The sequence below is a fragment of the Phyllobates terribilis genome, unplaced genomic scaffold (assembly GCF_046119375.1).
Source record: "Phyllobates terribilis strain yellow unplaced genomic scaffold, ASM4611937v1 Scaffold_9__5_contigs__length_417890890, whole genome shotgun sequence".
Classification (NCBI taxonomy): domain Eukaryota; kingdom Metazoa; phylum Chordata; class Amphibia; order Anura; family Dendrobatidae; genus Phyllobates; species Phyllobates terribilis.
The window spans coordinates 202,439,227-202,465,359 of record NW_027362769.1 but is presented as its reverse complement, the minus strand read 5'-3'; the positions used below and the strand labels follow the sequence as shown (position 1 = coordinate 202,465,359).

General features: G+C 46.7%; 1 protein-coding gene across 1 annotated transcript; it reads left to right on the top strand.

Moving 5' to 3' along the window:
- The first annotated feature begins 1,638 nt into the window (after positions 1 to 1,638).
- Positions 1,639 to 26,064, top strand: LOC141161981 (uncharacterized). Its single transcript, XM_073647574.1, has 3 exons — positions 1,639 to 1,925; positions 14,437 to 14,545; positions 24,591 to 26,064. The coding sequence occupies exons 2-3, from the start codon at positions 14,485 to 14,487 to the stop codon at positions 25,823 to 25,825; spliced, it is 1,296 nt and encodes a 431-aa protein (XP_073503675.1). The 5' UTR covers positions 1,639 to 1,925; positions 14,437 to 14,484; the 3' UTR covers positions 25,826 to 26,064.
- The last annotated feature ends 69 nt before the right edge of the window (positions 26,065 to 26,133 follow it).

The following is a 26,133-nucleotide window of genomic DNA, read 5'->3' as shown; positions in this document are numbered from 1 at the left end:
GTTCGGAAATGGAAGGAACGGATGGCAGAGACATACAACATAGTGTCCAAAGTGGTTATGCAAGGGCAGAGCAAGAGTAAGGAGTACTATGATCGAAAATGTTATGGAGCAGAATTGGCACCGGGAAGCCAGGTGCTAGTCAAGAACGTACGTGAGAAAGGTGGTGCAGGAAAAATTCATTTGTACTGGGAAGACAAGAAGTATATGGTCGTAAGGAGGAAAGCCGAAGACAGTCCAGTGTTTGAAATCCGAATGGAAACAGGGGACAAGAAAACCAGAATAGTCCATTGGAATTTATTACTACTCTATGATTATCTCCCACCACAACAAGACTTCCCAGAAGCAGACCGACATCGACCGAGATCGACTAAGAGACCACCACAGACTGAAGCTCCGGAGGTGGATAGTGACCTTGAAAGTTCTGATGAGGAAGAGCATACCGTTGTATTTCTCGGACCGGCAAGAAGAGGGATGTACCATTCTCAGGAGAGTGAACTAACTCCCGAAGCTCCAGAGTTTGAACCAAGGAGTACAGACGAAGTCCAATTTAGATCTGATGATTGAGCACCGGTCACTGAAGAGACCGATCGACACTCCGGAGAAGCAGAATTACCAGACCAGTTGGAACTAGGCAATTCCGGAGAAGTGCAGGAATTTACAGAGGCAGCTCCAAGAGCATCTGAGGAAGCACGGGAAATGAGTGTGGCGGAAGAAACTCCTGTAACCGAAGAATCCGTTGCATCTGAGGAACAATGCACCAGGAGGGTGTCAACTCGAGAAGTGAGGACGCCCATGATTCTGACGCACGAGACACTTAGTGAACCGAGTCAAGTGCCAAGGACTGTCGACTGGAAACAGGTATCTTTGCCTGTGGACCAGGTAAGTCCACTTGAGTGGTATTCACCTGCACCTTTAGAGAAGGCAATAATGAAAATAAATCCACAAAATCATTGCGTCAAATGACATGGCAGGTGACCTCACAGGAGGCTGAACACCAGCCTTTATGGCATGAGCAGCTGCTGACACTAAAGGTACCATCACACTTAGCGACGCTACAGTGATTCCAACAATGATACGACCTGGCAGGGATCGTTGCTTCGTCGCTGTGGGGTCGCTGGTGAGATATCAAACAGTCAGATCTTCCCAACGACGCAGCAACAATACGGCGACCTGTAGCGACCTGTATAACGATGCAACGCAAATGCATGCCTATGTGTCTCAGTTCTGAATCGCCAACGAGGTCGTTGGTAAGGTGTCAAACACAGCGATGCATGCTACCCAGCGGGACCTCAACGATCAAAAAATGGTCCAGGCCATTTCGACACGACCAGCGATCTCACAGCAGGGGCCTGGTCGCTGCTACGTGTCAAACGTAGCGAGATCGCTGCTGAGGTCGCTGTTGCGTCACAAAACTTGTGACTCAACAGCGATCTTGCTAGCGATCTCGCTTAGTGTGACGGAGGCTTAACTGCACACTGCTACATTCAGGTAACAAAGGGTTAACCAATGGACTGTGCTGTGCAGGGGGATAGAATCCCCCCACACAGCTGCTGGAGAGCTCACAGACAGCTGAGTCTTCAGCATTGATCCTGTTAGAAGCTCAATGAAATCAGCCAACAGGGCTCTGGTGTCAGTGTTAGGGGCTTGCAAGGGGCCGGGGAACAAGGGTGGGGGGAGAAGATAATCTCACCACTCCCTCACTCTGCTCCAGCTCCCGAGGTGTGCTCAGGTACTGGAGTCATGTCTCTTGGGGTAATCCGTCCTTCATCTGTGGGTGACATCTGCAGCTGAGGTTCCTCCAGGCATCGCCTAATCCAATCTTCTCCTGCCGCTGCCCGATCCAATATCTCCTTTACTAAGGATCCAGCATAGCACTGATCTTCCACTTCTTTCTTCAGACTGACAGAAAAGACCTTCAGCACCAGGTATTTATCAGCAACTCTCCTTTCCGCCGATTTTCACTGTCCAATCAGAAACATCTGTAAGAAAAAACATCTGCCCTACTACCAAGGGCTAAAATTAACCTACACCTGGATATTAGCTATCCAAAAAACATAATAGGTATTTAGTCAGCAATAGACTTCTTTCAATCTATTGCATACCTTTTTACCATCACTCCTTTTTTCTTTACTTGAATAATCCTCTTTGTTTAATCTTCATACATTTTCCATTTTTCATTGAATACAGTACATGCTTTTACACATAGTTTTGTCAATAAAATACAATTGATTGTATATTATCTTTAGAGTGGTTTTTGGATATCTAATATCCAGGTGTAGGTTACTATATGGATTCATCCACTGCATGTGATCTGTTGATGTTATTCATGGGGAGACTGAGACTGACGGGTCTCTCGCCTGGTTGAACTGTATTTGCATTTTGAATATTTGTACAAGGGCTAAAATTAGTACCTGCTTCCGCACAGCTGCCCCCCTGAACCACCTGTGACAAAGGGTCCCGAAATCTGCCCAGTTATCAGCACAACCAAGTAAAGTAAAAACACCTTATATTAAAATTAAACCAGTAGCCATTATGAACAGAACAGAAATAATAGAAGAAAAGAGAATAGTATGAATAAAGACACCGTAAATGTAATAAGAGAGATGGCCAATATAACACAGGCCTAATGGGGCTGTGATACCATGTGCCCCCTTGGTCTAATCGCCCCAATGGGGCCCCGCCAATCAAGCCTCTTCTAGGTTGGTAATCTCTTCTATTAACACCTTTCTTTTCTAATTCTACTACTAAGCTACTAAACATTTTACAGCATTTACTTAGCACCTGGGATTTCCAGGTTTTTGATATTGAAAAATTGCGTAAACGGGCCATGAGAGGTGATTATAAGAACCTTTTATTCTCCAGAGAAACCTTTTTGGATTCTCAATTTTTAAACCAGATATCCGTAGGGTTCAAATTTAAAGGTGGATGTCCCATTGTTAGCTCCATGTGGTTCTAGCTCATCTTGTACATGCAACACATTCATACAGGGTTTCATCTATCTGGTAATCTCCACTAGCAACTCACTTGCTTATTCGATATAGCTAACAAAATTGTAATGAATGTAAGGATTCAAAACTCAGTCTGACAAGTGAAGAAACCCTTATTATTAAGACTCGTGATGAGCGAGCACTAAAATGCTCAGGTGCTCGATGCTCAGGTCGAGCAAATTGGAATGCTCGGGTGCTCGACCCGAGCAACGAGCCCAATGTAAGTCTATGGGAAACTCAAGCATTTTTCAGGTGGCTCCCCCCGGGAGTCTGCAGAGGGCCTAAAAATTGCCCAAATCGAAGGGAACAGTGCTCAAATGACATGGGAACAGCATGGGGAAGACCCCTGGGTGCATTTCTGACTCCCTGGTCACTGCTGTCAACAACGTTGTCAGAGGTATTACGACACTTTTACAGACTCACAATAAAACATACAAAAACAAAAACAAAATGGATTTTCCTGGGAAATATGTTAAGGAACATCCTTTCCAGGGTAATTACTTGTACAGTATATAAGGCAAAATAAATAACCAAAAACAAAAATACTCCTTCACACCTTGGGCTATGTTCACACGTAGCATTTTTTATGCATTTTTGCACTTTTGCATTACTTCCAACCGTGACAAATGCATTCACCGGGAAATATCATTTTAATATTTTACAACCTTATCTGGCCATGTGGTGTGTGAGACATGATCAGACACATCCTGTTTCGTTTATGAAGGAGGGACTCTGAAAGTCACATAGCCTATTTTTATAGGGCCATCAGGCGGCCTTTACTATTCTTAAAGGGCCAGCAGTCGGCCCTCACTATTCTTAGAGAGCCATCAGCAGGCTATGCTTTGTTGTTCCCATTACTAAAGAATGGGTCTCCTATACTGTTATTGCGTATGCAGTGAGTGGCAGGCCTGCCCAAAATTTGGATGCACCCCAATACCCCTTTGAAAATTTGGACGCACCTCAAACCCCTTTGAAGAGACTTTGAGGAGGGCCTCCTGAAAACAATGTACCCATTATTAGGAAGTGGTTCTCCCATACTGTTTTACTATGCAGTGAATGCAAGGGCTGCCAAAAATTTGTACCTACTCCAATGCCCCTTGGAAGAGACGTAGAGGAGGGCTCCTGAAAAAAAATGTTCCCATTATTAGGAATTGGGTCTCCCATTGTATTTGCGTATGCAGTGGATGCAAGGGTTGCCAAAAAATTGGAAGGCACTCCAATGCCCCTTGGAAGAGATGTGGAGGTCAGAGGGCTTCATAAAAAAATGTTCCCATTATTAGGAAGTGGGTCTCCCATAGTGTTGGCCTATGCAGTGAATGCAAGGGTTGTCAAAAATTTGGAGGCACTCCAATGCCCTTTGGTAGAGACGTGGAGGTCAGAGGGCCTCCTGAAACAATTTTTCCATTATTAGGAAGTGGGTCTCAAATACTGTTGGCCTATGCAGTGAATGCAAGGGCTGCCAAAAATTGGGATTCACTCCAATGTACCTTGGGAAAGACTTGGAGGAGGGCCTTATAAAAAATGTTCCCATTAGAAAAGAGCGGGTCTCCTATACTTGTAATGTCCATGCGCTAAGTGTATGGGCTGACAAACATTTACCCCTGGGGGGTATGCATGATCAAACAGTATAAAAAGATTTTTTACGGGCATCATAAACACCCTTTAAAAAAATTATGTGGGTGTTGCATCACGGACCATGGTCACCCTGGTGATATGGTGGTGGGGGATGAGAAGAAGGACAAGAGCAAATAGCCCAAATCGGGAAGCGTATACCCATTTCTGGGTGTGAAAAGGGGCATGGGAATACACCTCCCAAAAAAAGACACTGGATTTGAGTTTATGTTACGCTGTTATCATTCGGTGGTGTTGAGAAGTCTGGCCCAATCCAGCCCTTGTTCATTTTTATAAGAATCAGCCTGTCAGCATTTTTAGTTGACAGGTGGATGCACTTATCAGTTATAATTCCACCAGCGGCACTAAAAACCCGCTCTGAAAGAACGCTAGCGGCAGGGCAGGCCAGGACCTCCAAGGCGTAGAGAGACAGTTCATTTCACGTGTCCAGCTTGGATACCCAATAATTATAAGGCACAGAGGAATCACGGAGGATGTTGGTACGCTCGACAAGGTACTCCCTCGGCATCTTCCCAAACTTTGCACTCCTTGTGAGAGTACCCCGCGCCTCAGGGCCTGTAAGATGGGAGGGGCTGAGAGAAAACTCTCCTAGAACTTTGACAGTGTTCCCCTGCCCCTGCTGGATTGGAGTGGTGTCTCTCTCGCCTGTACTCCTTGGTTGTCCAATGAACTGTGACCTCTGCCGCCAGCGTTTTCAGATGTGAATTTTTTTAATAGTTCCGCAACAAGGGCCTTCTGGTTCTGCCCCATTTTGGTAGACCTATCCGCCTCAGGAATAAGAGATATAAAGTTCTCCTTGTAGCATGGATCTAGAAGTGTTACCAACCAGTAATGACTGTCAACCAAAAGTTTGAGAACTCTAGGGTCACGGGAAAGGCAGTGGAACATAAACTCAGCCATGCGTGGCAGACTGCTAACAGGCAAGACTTCCGTGTCCTCACCAAGAGGACGACTGACCATGCTCTCCTCCTCCGCCTCTCTGTCCTCAGGCCATCCACGCTGAACAGATGGTATGACAGTTGTACAGGTAGTACCGTCTACAGCCCTTGAAACTAGCTCCTGTTCTTCCTCCTCCACTTCCTCATTGACACCCAATCCACATTGGGATGAGATGAGGCTGAGCTGTGTGTAATCACCCTGTATGGTTCCTTGCTCCATCTCATCGTGCTCAGCCTGCAATGCATCCTCTCTGATTGTGAGCAGAGAGCGTTTCAGAAGACAGAGAAGCGGGATGGTGACGTTAATTATGGCGACATCACCACTCACCATCTTGGTGGAGTCCTCAAAGTTTTGGAGGATGGTACATATGTCTGACATCCATGTCCATTTCTGAGGTCTTATGTGTGGAGTCTGAACTGAATACCTACGGCCTTGTTGATGAGGGTAGTCAACAACTGCCCTCTTCTGCCCACAAATCCTTCCCAACATCTGCAGTGTAGAGTTCCAACTCGTGGGGACATCACACACCAGTCGGTGCGCCGGAAGCTGTAAATGCTGCTGAAGCATGGCAAGGGCGGCGGAAGCTGTAGCTGACTTTCTAAAATGGGCACACAGGCGGCATACTTTAACAAGAAGATCTGGCAGCTCCGGGTAGGTTTTGAGAAACCGCTGAACCACGAGGTTAAGCACATGGGCCAGGCATGGTACATGTGTGAACTCGCCTCGCCTCAGAGCCGCCACCAGATACTGACCATTGTCCCCCACGACCATGCCTGGCTGTAGGTTCAGCGGTATCAGCCACAGATCTGCCTGCTCTTTCAGAGCTGTCCACAACTCTTCAGTATTGTGCGATTTGTCACCTAAGCATATTAGCTTCAGTACAGCCTGTTGCCACTTGGCTGAGGCAGTGCTGCAGTGCTTCCAGCTTGTGACTGATGTGGTCATTTCAGAGATGGAGGCTGAAGAGGAGGAGGAGGCTGAGGAGGATAAGGTGCAGGAGCAGTAGATTTTGGGGGCAATCCTGATTGACCTAGGGCCCACAATTTTCGGAGTCTGGAAGATGTGTTCCGTCCCAAGGTCCGACTGGGTCCCGGCTTCCACTATGTTAACCCAGTGTGCCGTCAGCGAGATATACCGTCCCTGCCCACAAGCAATTTTCCACGTGTCCGTGGTTAGGTGGGCTTTCCCAGTAACTGCATTGTTGAGGGCACAGCTATTGTTGTGGGACACGTACTTGTGTAATGCGGGGACCGCACACCGGGAGAAATAGTGGTGGCTGGGGACCGAGTACCAGGGAACGGCCGCTGCCATCAGGTTGCAGAAAGCTTCCATCTCCATGAGCCTAAAAGGCAACATTTCGAGTGCAAGCAGTCTCGAAATGTGCAAATTTAGTACTGTGGACTGTGGGGCGTTGGCTGCTTATTTGAGCTTGTGTTCCAAGGACTGGGGTATGGACAACTGAATGCTGCACTGGGACAAGGACATGCTTGCTGATGGTGCTAGTTGAGAGTGTGCAATGACAGGTGCAGGGCAGGAGGCATCTTTGCATGCACTATGAACAGGAGATTGGCTTGCACTCACAACAGCGGAAGAAGCAGTGGTGTCAACCGCAGACACTGTTCCTCCCATTTATTTGGGTGCTTTGCTGCCATGTGCTCAGGCTGGTAGTTTTGTTACCCCTGCTGATGCTGGCCTGGCATATGGTGCAAATGGCCTTTTTGGAGTTGTCGGCAGAGTCTTTAAAAAACAACCAGATTCGGGAAGACCTAACAGTTGTACTGGCTGTTATGATCTGCAACAAGTACTAAGGAAAGAAAGGGTAAAGCTATCCCTACTAGTGTTGAGCGAGCATGCTCGACACTGCTCGGTACTCGCCCGAGCATCTCACTACTCGGGATGTTCGGCGAGCACCGAGCATTTCCGGGTTACTCGGGCGGGAGCTCGGGTCTCCGCCCTGCACGTTTGGCGCTCTTTACAGAGCCAATGAACATGCAGGGATTGCCAGCCAGTCACTGTAATGCCACAGCCATGTTGTTTGTGGGCATTACAGTGATTGGCTGGCCGCACAGCGTCACCTCGAGTATTTAAAACCGGGCGCCGCCATCTTGGACACAGTTGCTCCGGATCAGACGGTGTAGGGAGAGTGCTACTGAGTTAGGGAGAGAGATATATAGTGCGAAATAGGTAGTGTAGGGTCTCTAAAGCTTGCCAAATCAAACAAACAGTCGTTCTCAGGACTAATATCCATCCCAGATATCAGGCACGCAGGCTGGCAGGCTGTAAAGGAGACGCAGTGGTTATACCAGCAAACGCTGCATTACAGTCCTGTGTGCTCCTGTTGGTCAAATTGCTAGACTTATCACCCCGGTCTCAGGGGCCAGGAAATTTTTTTTTTTTTCATCTAAATCCTGTATTTTTTTTTTCCTCAGTCAGACTGTCCAAATAGGTCTTATTAACCTTTTGGTATCTCCCCCCCCCCAAAAAAAATAAAATAAATAAATTGAGTGTGTCTGTGACTGTTCAAAAGAGTCTGGTGTAGGCCAGAAAAATAAAACTGTGGTTTTGCAGTTCCGCGGGTCAAATCTCTGTATTATCCTGTTTTTGGAATTTTTTGCCATAAAAAATCTGTAATAGTGTCTCTGGTCAGACACCAATATATCTGTTTAAAAGAGTCTGGTGTAGGCCAGAAAAATATAACTGTGGTTTTGCAGTTCCACGGGTTAAATCTCTGTATTATCTCTGTATTATCCTGTTTTTGGCATTTTTTGCCGTAAAAAAAAAACTGTAATTGTGTCTTCCTGACTGGTAGGACACCAATATATCTGTTTGAGAGATTCTGGTGTACGCCACATAACTATAATTGTGGTTTTGCATTTCCACGGTTCAAATCTCTGTATTATCCACTTCTGGGCCTTTTTTACATTAAAAAAATAGTTTGAGTGTGTCGCTGACTGTTGAGCCCCAAATAAATCTATTTTAAAAAGTCTGGTATACGCCAGTAAATTAGAACTGTGGTTTTGCAGTTCCATTGTTCAAATCTCGGTATTATCCAGCTTTTGGTATTTTTTCCATAAAGAAAAACAGTAATAGTGTCTCCCTGATTGTTCAGACACAAATACAGTCAGACCAAAAGTTTGGACACACCTTCTCATTTAAAGATTTTTCTGTATTTTCATGACTTTGAAAATTGTACATTCACACTGAAGGCATCAAAACTATGAATTAACACGTGTGGAATTATATACTTAACAAAAAAAGTGTGAAACAACTGAAAATATGTCTTATATTCTAGGTTCTTCAAAGTAGCCACCTTTTGCTTTGATGACTGCTTTGCACACTCTTGGCATTCTCTTGTTGAGCTTCAAGAGGTAGTCACCGGAAATAGTTTTCACTTCACAGGTGTGCCTTGTCAGGTTTATTAAGTGGGATTTCTTGCCTTATAAATGGGGTTGGGACCATCAGTTGTGTTGTGCAGAAGTCTGGTGGATACACAACTGATAGTCCTACTGAATAGACTGTTAGAATTTGTATTATGGCAAGAAAAAAGCAGATAAGTAAAGAAAAACAAGTGGCCATCATTACTTTAAGAAATGAAGGTCAGTCAGTCCGAAAAATTGGGAAAACTTTGAAAGTGTCCCCAAGTGCAGTTCCAAAAACCATCAAGCACTACAAAGAAACTGTCTCACGAGGACCGCCCCAGGAAAGGAAGACCAAGAGTCACCTCTGCTTCTGAGGATAAGATGATCCGAGTCACCAGCCTCAGAAATCACAGGTTAACAGCAGCTCAGATTAGAGACCAGGTCAATGCCACACAGAGTTCTAGCAGCAGACACATCTCTTCAACAACTGTTAAGAGGAGACTTTGTGCAGCAGGTCTTCATGGTAAAATAGCTGCTATGAAACCACTGCTAAGGACAGGCAACAAGCAGAAGAGACTTGTTTGGGCTAAAGAACACAAGGAATGGACATTAGACCAGTAGAAATCTGTGGTTTGGTCTGATGAGTCCAAATTTGAGATCTTTGGTTCCAACCGCCGTGTCTTTGTGAGATGCAGAAAAGGTGAACGAATGGACTCTACATGCCTGGTTCCCACCATGAAGCATGGAGGAGGAGGTGTGATGGTGTGGGGGTGCTTTTCTGGTGACACTGTTGGGGATTTATTCAAAATTGAAGGCATACTGAACCAGCATGGCTACCACAGCATCTTGCAGCGGCATGCTATTCCATCCGGTTTGCGATTAGTTGGACCATCATTTATTTTTCAACAGGACAATGACCCCAAACACACCTCCAGGCTGTGTAAGGGCTATTTAACCAAGAAGGAGAGTGATGGGGTGCTACGCCAGATGACATGGCCTCCACAGTCACCAGACCTGAACCCAATCGAGATGGTTTGGGGTGAGCTGGACCGCAGAGTGAAGGCAAAAGGGCCAACAAGTGCTAAGCATCTCTGGGAACTCCTTCAAGATTGTTGGAAGACCATTTCCGGTGACTACCTCTTGAAGCTCATCAAGAGAATGCCAAGAGTGTGCAAAGCAGTCATCAAAGCAAAAGGTGGCTACTTTGAAGAACCTAGAATATAAGACATATTTTCAGTTGTTTCACACTTTTTTGTTAAGTATATAATTCCACATGTGTTAATTCATAGTTTTGATGCCTTCAGTGTGAATGTACGATTTTCATAGTCATGAAAATACAGAAAAATCTTTAAATGAGAAGGTGTGTCCAAACTTTAGGTCTGTACTGGTACAAAGTAGCCACCTTTTGCTTTGATGACTGCTTTGCATACTCTTGGCATTCTCTTGATGAGCTTCAAGAGGTAGTCTCCTCTTAACAGTTGTTGAAGAGATGTGTCTGCTGCTAGAACTCTGTGTGGCATTAACCTGGTCTCTAATTTGAGCTGCTGTTAACCTACGATTTCTGAGGCTGGTGACTCGTATAAACTTATCCTCAGAAGCAGAGGTGACTCTTGGTCTTCCTTTTCTGGGGCGGTCCTCGTGAGACAGTTTCTTTGTAGCGCTTGATGGTTTTTGGAACTGCACTTGGGGACACTTTCAAAGTTTTCCCAATTTTTCATACTGACTGACCTTCAGTTCTTAAAGTAATGATGGCCACTCGTTTTTCTTTAATTAGCTGTTTTTTTCTTGCCATGATAAGAATTCTAACAGTCTATTTAGTAGGACTATCAGCTGTGTATCCACCAGACTTCTGCACAACACAACTGATGGTCCCAACCCCATTTATAAGGCAAGAAATCCCACTTATTAAACCTGACAGGGTACACCTGTGAAGTGAAAACCATTTCCGGTGACTACCTCTTGAAGCTCATCAAGAGAATGCGAAGAGTGTGCAAAGCAGTCATCAAAGCAAAAGGTGGCTACTTTGAAGAACCTAGAATATAAGACATATTTTCAGTTGTTTCACACTTTTTTGTTAAGTATATAATTCCACATGTGTTAATTCATAGTTTTGATGCCTTCAGTGTGAATGTACAATTTTCATAGTCATAGTTCCTTTTTATTGTGGACTGGCTCCAGCAATCTATAAGATTGAAATCTATAAGATCCCTTCACTGGCTCCCAATTGCCCAGCGTATCCAGTTCAAACTACTAACACTGACCTACAAAGCCATCCATAACCTTTCTCCTCCGTACATCTCTGAACTAATCTCCCAATATCTTCTCTTACGTAATCTCTGGCCTAACATGCTGGAGAAACTTGCACCTACTGCCACTCAGTATCTTCAGCTCCTTTGTGAGAAACTAATGTTTGGGCAGCCACTCAGTCTACCAAATAAAATTCCTGAGAAGGAAATTGTGGATGGATTCACTTCTGGTACTGGGTGCACTGCTAAAACCATGGCGTGCCATAATTCACTGGAAATATTCCTGGCTGGTTGGACACAAGCTCATTCCCACAGAAAAGTACCAGAAAGCTAAGGAGATGGATAGCCTCTATCATGAATAATTTGCTTGTTGTCAAGGGAGCTTTGTGAACATTGTGTTGAAGCTTGATTGACTCAGGGCCTGCTATCCTAAGAGACATGTTCTATCTCAGGGTCCGACTGGGTCCCGGCTTCCATAATATTAACCCAGTGATGCGTCAGTGAGATGTACCAACCATGGTCACAAGCACTTGTCCACGTGTCTGTGGTTAGTCGGTCCTTCCGAGGGCCAGCCACCACCATGAAGTTGTAGAAAGGTTCCGCCTCCACGAGCCTAAAAGGCTAAATTTCATGGACGGGGGATTGGCGTACACGCACAACAGCGGAACAGGCAGTGGTGTCTACCGCAGACACTGTTTCCGGACCCTGGCATTCGGCCCACCTAGTTGAGTACTTTGCTGTCATGTGCCTTAGCATGCTGGTGGTGATCAGGCTAAGAGTTTTGCTGATGCTGGCATGGCAGATGTTGCAAATGGCCTTTTTGGGGTTAACTGTACCATCTTTAAAAAAGATTAAACTCTGAAAGACCTAACAGTTAGACTGGCAACTTCCCTGGTATTGGTGTTTTGGGAAACAATTGCCCGCCTTGCGTCTGTGGCCACCCCACTGCTTGTTCCTGCCTGTTGTGGTGCTACGCCTCCCTCCCCCTCTGCGCTGCTGTCCTCGCTATGCATGTCACCTTGCCAGGCTGGGTCAGTGACTTCATCGTCCACCACCTTGTCTTACACTTCCGCACCCTGGTCCTCCTCCTGACTTTCTGACCAGTGTGTCTCATCATCAACCACCTTTTGTGACAGTAATTGCACTTTCCCACCATCACCTTTGTCTGACCATGGCTGCTGAAATATTTGGGCATCGCTACATGCAATCTCCTGTTGCCCCAGTTGAAGAGGACCGAGCGAGAGGCCAAAATCTATAAATGGAAAGATGAACAAAATAGCTCTTCGGAATGTCCAAGTGTGGGATCAGTTGTCTCAGGGCACTCGGAATGGTTGGAGGAATGAGGATCAGGGTGAGGAATTTGCCGACTCCAAGTAAAAAAAATCCCACTGATCCGCACATTCCTCAAACAAGAATCTACAAAAACACTAGTGAGTGCCCCCATCATCTCCCGCCTCGATTACTGCAACCTCCTGCTCTGTGGCTTCCCTTCTAATACTCTCGCACCCCTCAAATCTATCCTAAACTCTGCTGTCCGACTAATCCACCTGTTCTCCCGCTATTCCCCGGCCTCTCCCCTCTGTCAATCACTTTGGTGGCTCCCAATTGCCCAGAGACTCCAGTTCAAATCCCTAACCTTGGCATGCAAAGCCATTCACAGCCTGTCTCCTCCATACAACTGTGACCTAGTCTCCCTGTACTTACCTGTGTGCTACCTCCGATCCTCACAAGATCTCCTTCTCTACTCCCCTCTTATCTCTTCTTCCCACAATCGCGTACAAGACTTCTCCCATGCATCACCCCAACTCTGGAACTTTGTACCCCACATATCAGACTCTCGCCTACTGTTGAAACCTTCAAAAGTAATCTGAAGACCCACCTCTTCCGACAAGTGTACAACGTGCAGTAACCTTCGCTCCACCATACTGCTTTACGAACAGCTCTACTCTCACCTACTGTATCCTCACCCATTCCTTGTAGACTATGAGCTCTCACAGGCAGGGTTCTCTCCTCCCTTGTACCAGTCACCTTTACATTTTTGTTCAAACTTATTGTAATTGTTTTTGCGATGTATATCCCTTTTTCACATGTAAAGCGCCATGGAATAAATGGCGCTAAAGTAATAAAAATGTGGTACAAACCCATGGCTCCTGAGACTGGACCATATGGAAGACCGGGTGGTGGTGAAGGCAAACTGACTGGAAACATTATCTGCTATCCAACCAACAACCTTTTCACACTGCTCTGGTTTCAATGGTTGTGTTTTGCACCCTCCTAGAAATTGGGACAGGAAGGTGGGTGTTAGCTGGGCTCCCTCAGCAGGCACAGTTTCATTTTGCCCACGGCCTCGGCCTCTGCATGCACCATCATCATTACGTTCACTTCTCCATCCCTTGGCACAAGCCTTGCACATTTTAAATGGAGTTTAATATTTGTCATGTTGCCAAAAATGTCTGTATTATTACCGCAGTAACATAGGATCACGTCTGATGACCACGGTTTTAGGTAGTGACCTGGGAGTCAGAGATGCTTCCAGGGGTCTTTCCCATGCTGTTCCCATGTCTTTTCAGCACTGTATGGATGTGTATGATCATGTCTCACACACCACATGGCAAGATAAGGTAGTAAAATGTTAAAATGATATTTACCAGTGAATGTATTTTTCACCATTGAAAGAAATGCAAAAGTGCAAAAAAGCATAAAAAAAACTACGTGTGAACATAGCCCAAGGTGTGGAGGAGCATTTTTTTTGGGGGCGGTATTTATTTTGCTTCAAATACAAGTCATTACCCTAGAAAGGATGTTCCTTAACAGTTTTCCCAGAAAAAACATTTTGGTTTCATTTTTATATGTTTTATTGTGAGCCCGTAAAAATGGCGTAATACTCTGACAACATTGTTGACAGCAGTGACCTGGGAGTCAGAGATGCTTCCAGGGGTCTTCCTCATGCTGTCCCCATGTCATTTGAGCACTGTTCTCATCGATTTGGGAAATTTTTAGGCCCTCTGCAGACATTCGGGGGAGGGGGGTGCCGAAAAAATGCTCGAGTTTCCCATAGACTTACATTGGGCTCGTTGCTCGGATCGAACACCTGAGCATTCCAATTTGCTCGACCTGAACAACGAGCACCCGAGCATTTTAGTGCTCGCTCATCACAAGTCATCAAGTTTTGGTGTCTCAAGTGTCACATGAGCTTGTAGTAAAAGCCTCCATCTAGTATATTCCACGTGAGTTTTCCTTCTGTCTGTGACTTTTACATTATTTCTTTCACAGCTTTGACATCCAGGTAAATATCTGAAGAATATCAATTCTGAATCCATAATGGAGAAAGGAGGAAGCGATGTGCAGGATGATGAGTGGAGCAAAGAGGATGTTCCTACAGGTAACTGCCCCAGTGAGGAGTCACCACTAAATAAAGCAGAGAAGAGTCACATTCTCCTCATTCACCAGACCGGACAATTTTAGGCTTGAAGTTAAATGTTATGTGTTTTCTCAGCTTTTTTGGCCATAGATTCTCCTATTCAGCTAAAATACAGATCATATATCGCTGACAATGTAATTGCGCAATATGTAATAAGACCGGTTGTGCATCTATAATATGGATTTAAGAATAGACTGGGATAATAGATCATCAAAGACTTGTAACAAACTTCATGGGCAAAGTATCTAATTTAGTGTTTTATATCATATCCAACATTGCTCTGGTACCAGGATTAATATATAACATAAGTAATCTATTTCATATACTGAACTAGCTGGAGCTGAAAAGAACTGTTTTACGACAAGTCTAATAGTCACAGCCAGGAGTAGATTATAAGAGAAAGCAGAGAATTGCCTGGGCTTATCTATCTTTATATTTGCTCCATGGCCATGACTTCCTAATACACGACCATACGGCTCCTCTGTTCTGCTTGTAGCGGTCAGCGATTGTGTAAGATGGACGCCACCTAGTAGCACTGACGCCTGAGCATTTCTCTACACACGAGTGACAATATGAGCAAGTCCTGCACTCTGTCACATGGAAGATGGGGTGCCAGTGGTCGATTTGAGGTGTTCACTGAAAAATAGACAGAATTTCCACAGCACACACCAGAGGATGCAATATGGAGTCCAATTATTCCTTATTATTCAACAACAGTTCAGACATAGACATAAAATTAGAGATGTTAGTACAGATATTACCTATGCCTGAGTCTGCTGTCTATCCAAAATCCTCAATAGACATGAAGTTTTGGTCAATCATTCATCTGCTCTCTATGGGGGGAGAGAAGAAAGCTGCTCCCATATCATGAATCAGTGCTTGTTACAGGCCAATATCTGCCTGTGTAAATGAACCCTTAAAGGGATATTCCCATCTCCAATATCTCATCTCAATATGTAGTAGGTGTAACATACCTGGCGGCGCCCTTGCATGATGGTCCATCTCCCACTGTGCAAGAGCGCGCATTTGATCTCCAGTCCAGAATGTCTCTCTGGCTTCCCTCCATGCTGTCTGTTTGTGTCTGTTTCTGCTGCTTAAGGGCGGCGCCCGATCACTTCCTGCTTTTTGTACCTGCTGTGGGTCACACCCCTTGTGCATCCTCAGCCTATTGCTGTCTGTCACCTGGTATATAACCCAGCTGCTCCAATCAATCCCTGCCTGAGCATTGTGTTTCATTCAGTGTGTGCTTGCACTCTGAAGGTGCCAGGTCCCGTTCTGTGTTCTCTTGTCTGCCTATCCTAGAGGCTGTATTTCCAGGCCTGTCTGAACACGCTCCTAGCCTGTTCCTCCCGCCTTCTAGGGGCCGATTACCTAGACCCGCTCCTGTATCTTGTCTGTCCTGTCTGAACTCACTCCTAGCCTGTTCCTCCCGCCATCTAGGGGCCGATTACCTAGACCCGCTCCTGTATCTTGTCTGTCCTGTCTGAACTCGCTCCTAGCCTGTTCCTCCCGCCATCTAGGGGCCGATTACCTAGACCCGCTCCTGTATCTTGTCTGTCCTTGCCTGTTCATCCCGCCTCTCTGGGGGCCGTATTCCCAGACCCGCTCCTGTATCCCGCTGCAGTGTCGGTCTCTTCCGTACACTCAGTTCCAGTCTGAACTCTCTCCTATCCTTTACCTGTTTTGCCTCTATGTCCGTTCCTTTCCTTTTTCTGCAGAGTCTGAACTCGTACCTAACTCCTGCTTGTTGTCTCTGTACTCCCGTTTGTGTGTTTGTGGTCCACTCGCTACTTCACTGCAAGTACCTTGTGGGTATCTGGCTCTGCCTTTCCCTTCCTGTCTGTTCCGTGTGTACAGAGCCCTGTTCCCCCTGCTCCGGCAGTCTCGCTCCGCTCTGACTCCTTTGCTCACCGCTCCAGGCGGTCTCGTCCTGCTCTGCTCTTGCTCACCGCTCCAGGCGGTCTCATCCTGCTCTGCTCTTGCTCACCGCTCCAGGCGATCTCGTCCTGCTCTGCTCTTGCTCACCGCTCCAGGCGGTCTCGTCCTGCTCTGCTCTTGCTCACCGCTCCAGGCGGTCTCGTCCTGCTCTGCTCTCGCTCACCGCTCCAGACGGTCTCGTTCTGCTCTGCTCTTGCTCACCGCTCCAGGCGGTCTCGTCCTGCTCTGCTCTTGCTCACCGCTCCAGGCAGTCTCGTCCTGCTCTGCTCTTGCTCACCGCCCCAGGCGGTCTCGTCCTGCTCTGCTCTTGCTCACCGCTCCTGGCGGTCTCGTCCTGCTCTGCTCTTGCTCACCGCTCCAGGCGGTCTCGTCCTGCTCTGCTCTTGCTCACCGCTCCAGGCGGTCTTGTCCTGCTCTGCTCTTGCTCACCGCTCCAGGCGGTCTCGTCCTGCTCTGCTCTTACTCACCGCTCCAGGCGGTCTCTTCCTGCCCTGCTCTCGCTCACCTCTCTGGGCGGCCTCACTCTGCTGTGTTTGTCTGCCACATCTGTGGTTCTGTTCCAGAGTCCCAGTGTGTACTGGGTCCTATCCCGCCTGTGTTCCTACCTGCTAGTGCCTTCCTGTCTGCACTCTAGCCGTGCTTGTCTGTGCCCCCCTGCCTGCATACCCGCCTGCCCGCATACCAGTCGTGCCTGCCTATTCCCACCAGTCTGTGTGCCAGCCTAACCAGTCTGTTCCTGTATTCCCCTGTGTGGGTCAACAGCCGTGTCCGGGGTCTGTCCTGGAGTAGCACCTGGTCCCTCTGCTCGGTTCCTCCTGGGTGCACTGGCGTCGTATGCCGTCGTGCGACCCTGGTCAGATCGGGTGAATACCTAGTTACGCCCCTCCAGGCATTCACTCTCCGGCACGGTCCAGTGGAATCACACGCACACGCCGCTCAGCCCGGGCGTGTGCATTACAGCATGCTCAGGCCATGGTTCCCGTTGAGCCCCACGGCCTTCGCTCTCTGAGACGTTTTCCAGCGAATACATGCATTAAAAATAAATAAATACAATTTTTTTTTCTCTAGCTGAGTTCCTGGCTAATTACGCACCCGTCCAGATGGATCTATCTGCTCTCGTTCCTGCGGATCCGCCACGTTACTATGGGGATCCAAGACAAAGTCGTGCATTTGTGGAGCAATGCATGCTACACTTCAAGTTCTACCCTCTATGTTTTCCCACCGATCGGGTTAAGGTGGCATTCATTATGTCTAACCTAGCGGGTGATGCCTTGGAATGGATCAACACCCTATGGGAAACACAGGATCCTATCGTCCTGGACATAATGGCCTTCCTGGTGGCCTTTCTAATGGTCTTCGATGATCCTAACCCGGAGGCTCCTGCTGAAGCTTCACTTCCCAATATCCCGGAGCAGCCCCGATGGGTAATGTGTGTGGGTAGCGCAATAGTCCTCCAGCCCAATGAGACTACTGCCCACCCAGAATCCTCACAGGGTAACTACGCTCTCCGGAATACTTCTCCCAACCTCAAGAGGCAGTCCAGACGTGCTAGACGTAGAGGCAAGCCGTCACGCCAGGGTCTGTCCTCCCTGAGACCTCCTGACCCCAACCTTGAAGTCCCTACTGAAGCTTCATCTCCCTGTATCCTGGAGAAGCCCCAACGGGTAATGTGCGTGGGTAGTGCACCAGTTCTCCTGCCCGAAGAGACTACTGCCCATCCAGACTCCACACAGGAGAACTTCCTGCACCCGGCATCAGATGCTTCACCCACTTTAACCGGTGTGCATGTCCAAGGATGCTCCGAAGCTGTGATTACCTCAGAGTCTGTGCACCTCTACTACCTGGCGAAGGACCCCCAGTTGCCTCCTGAATCCTCCGGGATACCACTCGATGACAAATGGAGAGAGACTTCTCTACACCTGGTACTCGATACTTTGTCCGCTCCGTCCTGTGAGCCTGACAATGGGTACCCCAAAGTGGTAGTTACCCCCGAGTCTCTACACCCCTCCGACCAGGCGGAGGACCTCCAGTTGTCTCCAGAACCCTTCGAGGTGCTACCTGGTAGCGAAAGGACAGAGACTCTCCTATACTCTGTACCTGATACCTCGCTCGCTTCGTCCAGTGAGTCCAACCTAGTGGACTCTGAAGCAGAGGTTACCCTTGAGTCTCTACACCCCTCCGACCAGGCGGAGGACCTCCAGTTGTCTCCAGAACCCTTCGGGGTGCTACCTGGTAGCGAAAGGACAGAGACTCTCCTATACTCTGTACCTGATACCTCGCTCGCTTCGTCCAGTGAGTCCAACCTAGTGTACTCTGAAGCAGGGGTTACCCATGAGTCTCTACACCCCTCCGACCAGGCAGAGGACCTCCAGTTGTCTCCGGAACCCTTCGGGGTGCTACCTGGTAGCGAAAGGACAGAGACTCTCCTATACTCTTTACCTGATACCTCGCTCGCTTCGTCCAGTGAGTCCAACCTAGTGTACTCTGAAGCAGAGGTTACCCATGAGTCTCTACACCCCTCTGACCAGGCGGAGGACCTCCAGTTGTCTCCAGAACCCTTCGGGGTGCTACCTGGTAGCGAAAGGACAGAGACTCTCCTATACTCTGTACCTGATACCTCGCTCGCTTCGTCCAGTAAGTCCAACCTAGTGTACTCCGAAGCAGAGGTTACTCCCGAGTCTGTACACCCCTCTGACCGGGCGGAGGACCTCCAGTTGTCTCCAGAACCCTTCGGGGTGCCACCTGGTGGTGAATGGACAGAGACTTTTCTATACTCGGTACCCGATACCTCGCCTGCTTCGTCCAGTGAGTCCGACCTAGTGTACTCTGAAGCAGATGTTTTCTCCGAGCCTCTGCACTCTTCTGACCCGGCGGAGGACCTCCAGTTGTTTCCTGAATCCTCCGGGGTACCACCAGATAACAAAGAGACAGTGATTTTTCCTCATCCTGTACCTGATAACCCGTCTATTTCTTCCTGTGAGCTTGACAAGATGTACCTCGAAGCAGAGTTTACCCCCAAGTCTCTGCTCCCCTCCAACCCGGTGGAGGACTTCCAGTTGTCTCCTGTACCCTCTGGGGTGCCACCTGAAAATATGTGGAGAGAGACTTCCTTGTGTGCTGTTCCTGGTACTCCACCCATTTCGTCTGTTGCTGAGGATGGCTGGATAGGAGGTAGCATCCTAGCTAACCAGATGAGACCAGTTTTTCCTGTGGACAGTGGGAGTGATCTCCTTAAAGTGAAGGATTGGCCCTCGAATTCCCTGCGGAAGATTCTGGCAGGCCTGAAGAAGAGGGGGCGTAAGGGGGGGGTACTGTAACATACCTGGCGGCGCCCTTGCATGGTGGTCCATCTCCCACTGTGCAAGAGCACGCATTTGATCTCCAGTCCAGAATGTCTCTCTGGCTTCCCTCCATGCTGTCTGTTTGTGTCTGTTTCTGCTGCTTAAGGGCGGCGCCCGATCACTTCCTGCTTTTTGTACCTGCTGTGGGTCACACCCCTTGTGCGTCCTCAGCCTATTGCTGTCTGTCACCTGGTATATAACCAAGCTGCTTCAATCAATCCCTGCCTGAGCATTGTGTTTCATTCAGTGTGTGCTTGCACTCTGAAGGTGCCAGGTCCCGTTCTGTGTTCTCTTGTCTGCCTATCCTGGAGGCTGTATTTCCAGGCCTGTCTGAACACGCTCCTAGCCTGTTCCTCCCGCCTTCTAGGGGCCGATTACCTAGACCCGCTCCTGTATCTTGTCTGTCCTGTCTGAACTCGCTCCTAGCCTGTTCCTCCCGCCATCTAGGGGCCGATTACCTAGACCCGCTCCTGTATCTTGTCTGTCCTGTCTGAACACGCTCCTTGCCTGTTCGTCCCGCCTCTCTGGGGGCCGTATTCCCAGACCCGCTCCTGTATCCCGCTGCAGTGTCGGTCTCTTCCGTACACTCAGTTCCAGTCTGAACTCTCTCCTATCCTTTACCTGTTTTGCCTCTATGTCCATTCCTTTCCTTTTTCTGCAGAGTCTGAACTCGTACCTAACTCCTGCTTGTTGTCTCTGTACTCCCGTTTGTGTGTTTGTGGTCCACTCGCTACTTCACTGCAAGTACCTTGTGGGTATCTGGCTCTGCCTTTCCCTTCCTGTCTGTTCCGTGTGTACAGAGCCCTGTTCCCCCTGCTCCGGCAGTCTCGCTCCGCTCTGACTACTTTGCTCACCGCTCCAGGCGGTCTCGTCCTGCTCTGCTCTTGCTCACCGCTCCAGGCGGTCTCGTCCTGCTCTGCTCTTGCTCACCGCTCCAGGCGGTCTCGTCCTGCTCTGCTCTTGCTCACCGCTCCAGGCGGTCTCGTCCTGCTCTGCTCTTGCTCACCGCTCCAGGCGGTCTCGTCCTGCTCTGCTCTTGCTCACCGCTCCAGGCGGTCTCGTCCTGCTCTGCTCTTGCTCACCGCTCCTAGCGGTCTCGTCCTGCTCTGCTCTTGCTCACCGCTCCAGGCGGTCTCGTCCTGCTCTGCTCTTGCTCACCGCTCCTGGCGGTCTCGTCCTGCTCTGCTCTTGCTCACCGCTCCAGGTGGTCTCGTCCTGCTCTGCTCTTGCTCACCGCTCCAGGCGGTCTCGTCCTGCTCTGCTCTTGCTCACCGCTCCAGGCGGTCTCGTCCTGCTCTGCTCTTACTCACCGCTCCAGGCGGTCTCTTCCTGCCCTGCTCTCGCTCACCTCTCTGGGCGGCCTCACTCTGCTGTGTTTGTCTGCCACATCTGTGGTTCTGTTCCAGAGTCCCAGTGTGTACTGGGTCCTATCCCGCCTGTGTTCCTACCTGCTAGTGCCTTCCTGTCTGCACTCTAGCCGTGCTTGCCTGTGCCCCCCTGCCTGCATACCCGCCTGCCCGCATACCAGTCGTGCCTGCCTATTCCCACCAGTCTGTGTGCCAGCCTAACCAGTCTGTTCCTGTATTCCCCTGTGTGGGTCAACAGCCGTGTCCGGGGTCTGTCCTGGAGTAGCACCTGGTCCCTCTGCTCGGTTCCTCCTGGGTGCACTGGCGTCGTATGCCGTCGTGCGACCCTGGTCGGATCGGGTGAATACCTAGTTACACCCCTCCAGGCATTCACTCTCCGGCACGGTCCAGTGGAATCACACGCACACGCCGCTCAGCCCGGGCGTGTGCATTACAGTAGGTGTAATAATAATAATAGCAAATACCTCCAATTAGAAATGTTCTACGGATTTGCTCTTTTCTCATGTACAGGCATTGCAGTAGCCTAAGTATCCAATCATTATCACCACTCATATAGTGACAGTTAGTTAGCTAGTTATTAATGGTCATAACCATGGATACGTAAGCTACTGCAATACCCTGCACATTAGGAATGAGACATAGCAAGTCAGAAGAACTGTACTATATTTCTAATTGGAGGTATTTGCTAATATTATTAGTTATACAACTACTACATTTTGGGATAAGATCTTGATGAAGGGAATACCCCTTTAAAATTAACCTTTCTGCTACAAAAACCCTATTCACTAGCAGATATAGTGGGAATCTGCAGGTAAATAATATTTAAAGCATGTTAGACTGTTTTACTGGGAAAGCGGCTACAGGGAGAAATTGAAGTTATATTTTCCCTGCAGCTGCTCGCTTCCAGGCATTGTGGTGGCGCATAGACCTCTAACGGAGAGAGGTGACTGCTACAGTCCTGATGACTGAAATCGAGAGGCTGCAAGGAGAATATAATTTCATCTCATCAGTGAGCACTGATTGATGATATAGGAAGGTTATTAGAGTTTATTAGCTTTCTTTTTGATGTAGCAATAACAATTTATTTCCTTATCTCATGCCTTTTTTATTATTGCAGATCCTCATCTATTTACACAATGGGGGTGATACGCTGTCATCAACGATCATTTTTATGCTCCTATAATATATGTGACCAATGACAAATGTTTTATTCTTTGACATTTGATGTTTGCACTCAGGGCCGACTCCAGGTTTTCGTGAGCCCTGGGCGAAAGAGTCTCAGTGGGCCCCTTTAACACATACTACGATTCATTAGGAAGATTCCACTTACTTCTAATATTACATGAGTGATATGTATTGTAAATTCTACAATAGCTCAGAAACTGGCGAATCCTCACATCACAGTGCAGACCTGGGGGGATTCAAAAGTTTTCATTTTAGACCGAACAGTATAGTTCTCCATACAGTATTATGGGCACCACATAGTCCTCCATACAGTATTATGGGCAACACATAGTCCTCCATACAGTATTATGGTCACCACATAGTCCTCAATACAGTATAATGAGCCTCATATATTGCTCCATACAAAATAATGGGCCCCATATAATGCTCCATACAGAATAATGGGCCCCATATAATGCTCCATACAGAATAATGGGCTCCATATAATGCTCCATACAGAATAATAGACCCCATATATTTCTCCATACCGAATAATGGGCCTCATATAATGCTCCATACAGAATAATGGGCCCCATATAATGCTCCCTACAAAATAATGGGCCACATAAAATGTTCCCTACAGAATAATGGGACCCATATAATGTTCCATACAGAATAATGGACCCTATATATTGCTCCATGCAGTATAATGGACCCCATACATTGCTCCATACAGATTAATGGACCTCATATATTGCTCCATATACACTATAATGAACCTCATATAATGATCCATACAATATAATGGGCCCCATATAAAGCTACATATAGAATAAGTGACGCTATATAATGCTCCATACAGAATAATGGTCCCATATATTGCTCCATACAGTATGATGAGCCTCGTATATTGCTTCATACAGAATTATGGGCCCCATATAGTGCTCCATATAGAATAATGGACCCCATATATTGCGCTATAGAGAATAATGGGCCCCATATAATGCTTCATACAGAATAATGGACCCTATATAATGCTCCATACAGAATAATGGACCCAAAAAATTGCTCCATACAGTTTAATGAACCCCATATAATGCTGCATATAGAATAATGGGCCCCATATAATGCTTCATAAACAATAATGGACACTATATATTGCTCCATACAGAATGGGCCCCAAATATTACTCCATTCAGAATAATGGACTCCATATAATGCACTATAGAGAATAATGGCCCCATATAATGCTCCTTACAGAATAATGGATCCTATAAAATGCTACATACAGAATAATGGTTCCCAAATATTGCTCCATACAGTATAATGAACCCCATATAATGCTGCATACAGAATAATGGGCCCCATATAATGCTTCATACAGAATAATGGGCCCCATATAATAATTCATACAGAATAACGGACACCATATATTCCTCCATTCAGTATGGGCCCCATATATTGCTCCATTCAGTACAGGCCCCATATATTGTTCCAGTCAGTATGGGCCCCATATATTGCTCCAGTCAGTATGGGTCCCATATATTGCTTCATACAGTATGGGCCCAATATATTACTCCATTTAGTATGGGTCTCACATATTGCTCCATACATATTTAACATACCTCTCCTCGCTGGCCGCAGGTCTGGACTCCTCAGCGTCTTCTGGCTCTCTGCACTGTCAGAGCAGACGACACACTGTAGTGACATCATCGCTTCCTCTGCCCTGACACCTCACAGTGTGAGAAGATGTGGAAGACGCCGGAACTGCAGAGGATTGAGGAGAGGTATATATGGCAAGTGCCGGGCCCTGAGCAAGTGGGGGTAGCCTACTCGCAGGCGCTGGCATCTTGCTCCCCTGACTCACTAGGCCCATAGCATGCTGGGGTCCCTGATGGCGAGTGGGCCCCACGCCTCCTCAGGGCCCCGGCACTTGCCCGGGTGCGCCATTTGCTGACGCTAGCCCTGTTTGCCCTGGCCAATGATTGGGAATGAACATTAGTACAATTGATTCTTTGTGCAGTCATCACATCATGTAAATTACACTTTAATCAGTAAATAATAGAACTTTGTTACACACCTTGTAATTTGTATGTCAATTTTTTCTTTTCGCTTTTCTTAATTTTTTTATATTTAGACAAATATAAATATTAAGGTTATTTTGTTAAAAAATCAAATCAGTTTTTTTCTTGGCAGATGTTTGTACCAGAAGCTCCAAAAGACATCTCATATTTTCGGATTTTAAAGCAGATTATAGTAGCATTGAACAAGATCCATATGAAGAGCATGCCAACATCTCAGACATAGATCTTTTTAAAGTACTATGTCCTAATTCATCACAAATTGTTAAGAAAAATAAAAGTCACAGAAGAAATGTGGAAAATAAAGGACTTTCCACAAGGAGGAAGCCATTTTCATGTTTAGAATGTGAGAAATGTGTTACACAGAAATCAAATCTTGTTGCACATGAGAGAAATCACACAGGAGAGAAGCCATTTTCATGCTCAGAATGTAAGAAATGTTTTACATATAAATCACATCTTGTTAGACATGAGAGAATTCACACAGGAGAGAAGCCATTTTCATGTTCAGAATGTGGGAAATGTTTTTCATATAAATCACATCTTGTTACACATGAGAGAATGCACACAGGAGAGAAGACATTTTCATGTTCAGAATGTGGAAAATGTTTTACAGATAAATCAATTCTTGTTGCACATGATAGAATTCACACAGGAGAGAAGCCATTTTCATGTTCAGAATGTGAGAAATGTTTTACCTATAAATCTCATCTTGTTAGACATGAGAGAATTCACACAGGAGAGAAGCCATTTTCATGCTCAGAATGTGGAAAATGTTTTACTATAAAATCTCATCTTGTTAAACATGAGAGAAATCACACAGGAGAGAAGCCATTTTCATGTTCAGAATGTGAGAAATGTTTTACAGATAAATCACAACTTGTTAGACATGAGAGAATTCACACAGGAGAGAAGCCATTTTCATGTTCAGAATGTGGAAAATGTTTTACAGCTAAGCCAAGTCTTGTTATACATGAGAGAATTCACACAGGAGAGAAACCATTTTCATGCTCAGAATGTGGGAAATGTTTTACAGACAAATCAAATCTTGTTACACATGAGCAAATGCACACAGGAGAGAAGCCATTTTCATGTTCAGAATGTGGGAAATGTTTTACAGATAAATCACAACTTGTTAGACATGAGAGAATTCACACAGGAGAGAAGCCATTTTCATGCTCAGAATGTGGAAAATGTTTTACAGCTAAGTCAAGTCTTGTTAAACATGAGAGAATTCACACAGGAGAGAAGCCATTTTCATGTTCAGAATGTGAGAAATGTTTTACATATAAATCAGAACTTGTTAGACATGAGAGAATTCACACAGGAGAGAAGCCATTTTCATGTTAAGAATGTGGGAAATGTCTTACTCTAAAGTCAACTCTTGTTAGTCATGATAAAATTCACACTGGAGAGAATCCATTTTCATGTTCACCACATGAGGGTAATGAAGCAATGGTGAAAGACGTGTCGAGTCTATTGGTGGGTGAGCTGATCATCATTTCTATGCATGACTGAACTTTCTTTGTGTATATTCTTGTAACATTTCCCTTATTTTCAGCTACTGTTTATCATTATCTATATTACATACTAAAAGAGGAATTATTACTATCTTTTTGCATTGGTAAATTAATTGAATGTAAGGTTTCATGTACATG

Excerpts from the sequence above, each read along its gene's own strand:
- LOC141161981 (XM_073647574.1), top strand. The coding sequence starts at position 14,485 with ATGGAGAAAGGAGGAAGCGATGTGCAGGATGATGAGTGGAGCAAAGAG. Across the intron at positions 14,546-24,590 it reads CAAAGAGGATGTTCCTACAG|ATGTTTGTACCAGAAGCTCC; the intron begins GTAACTGCCCCA and ends TTTTCTTGGCAG.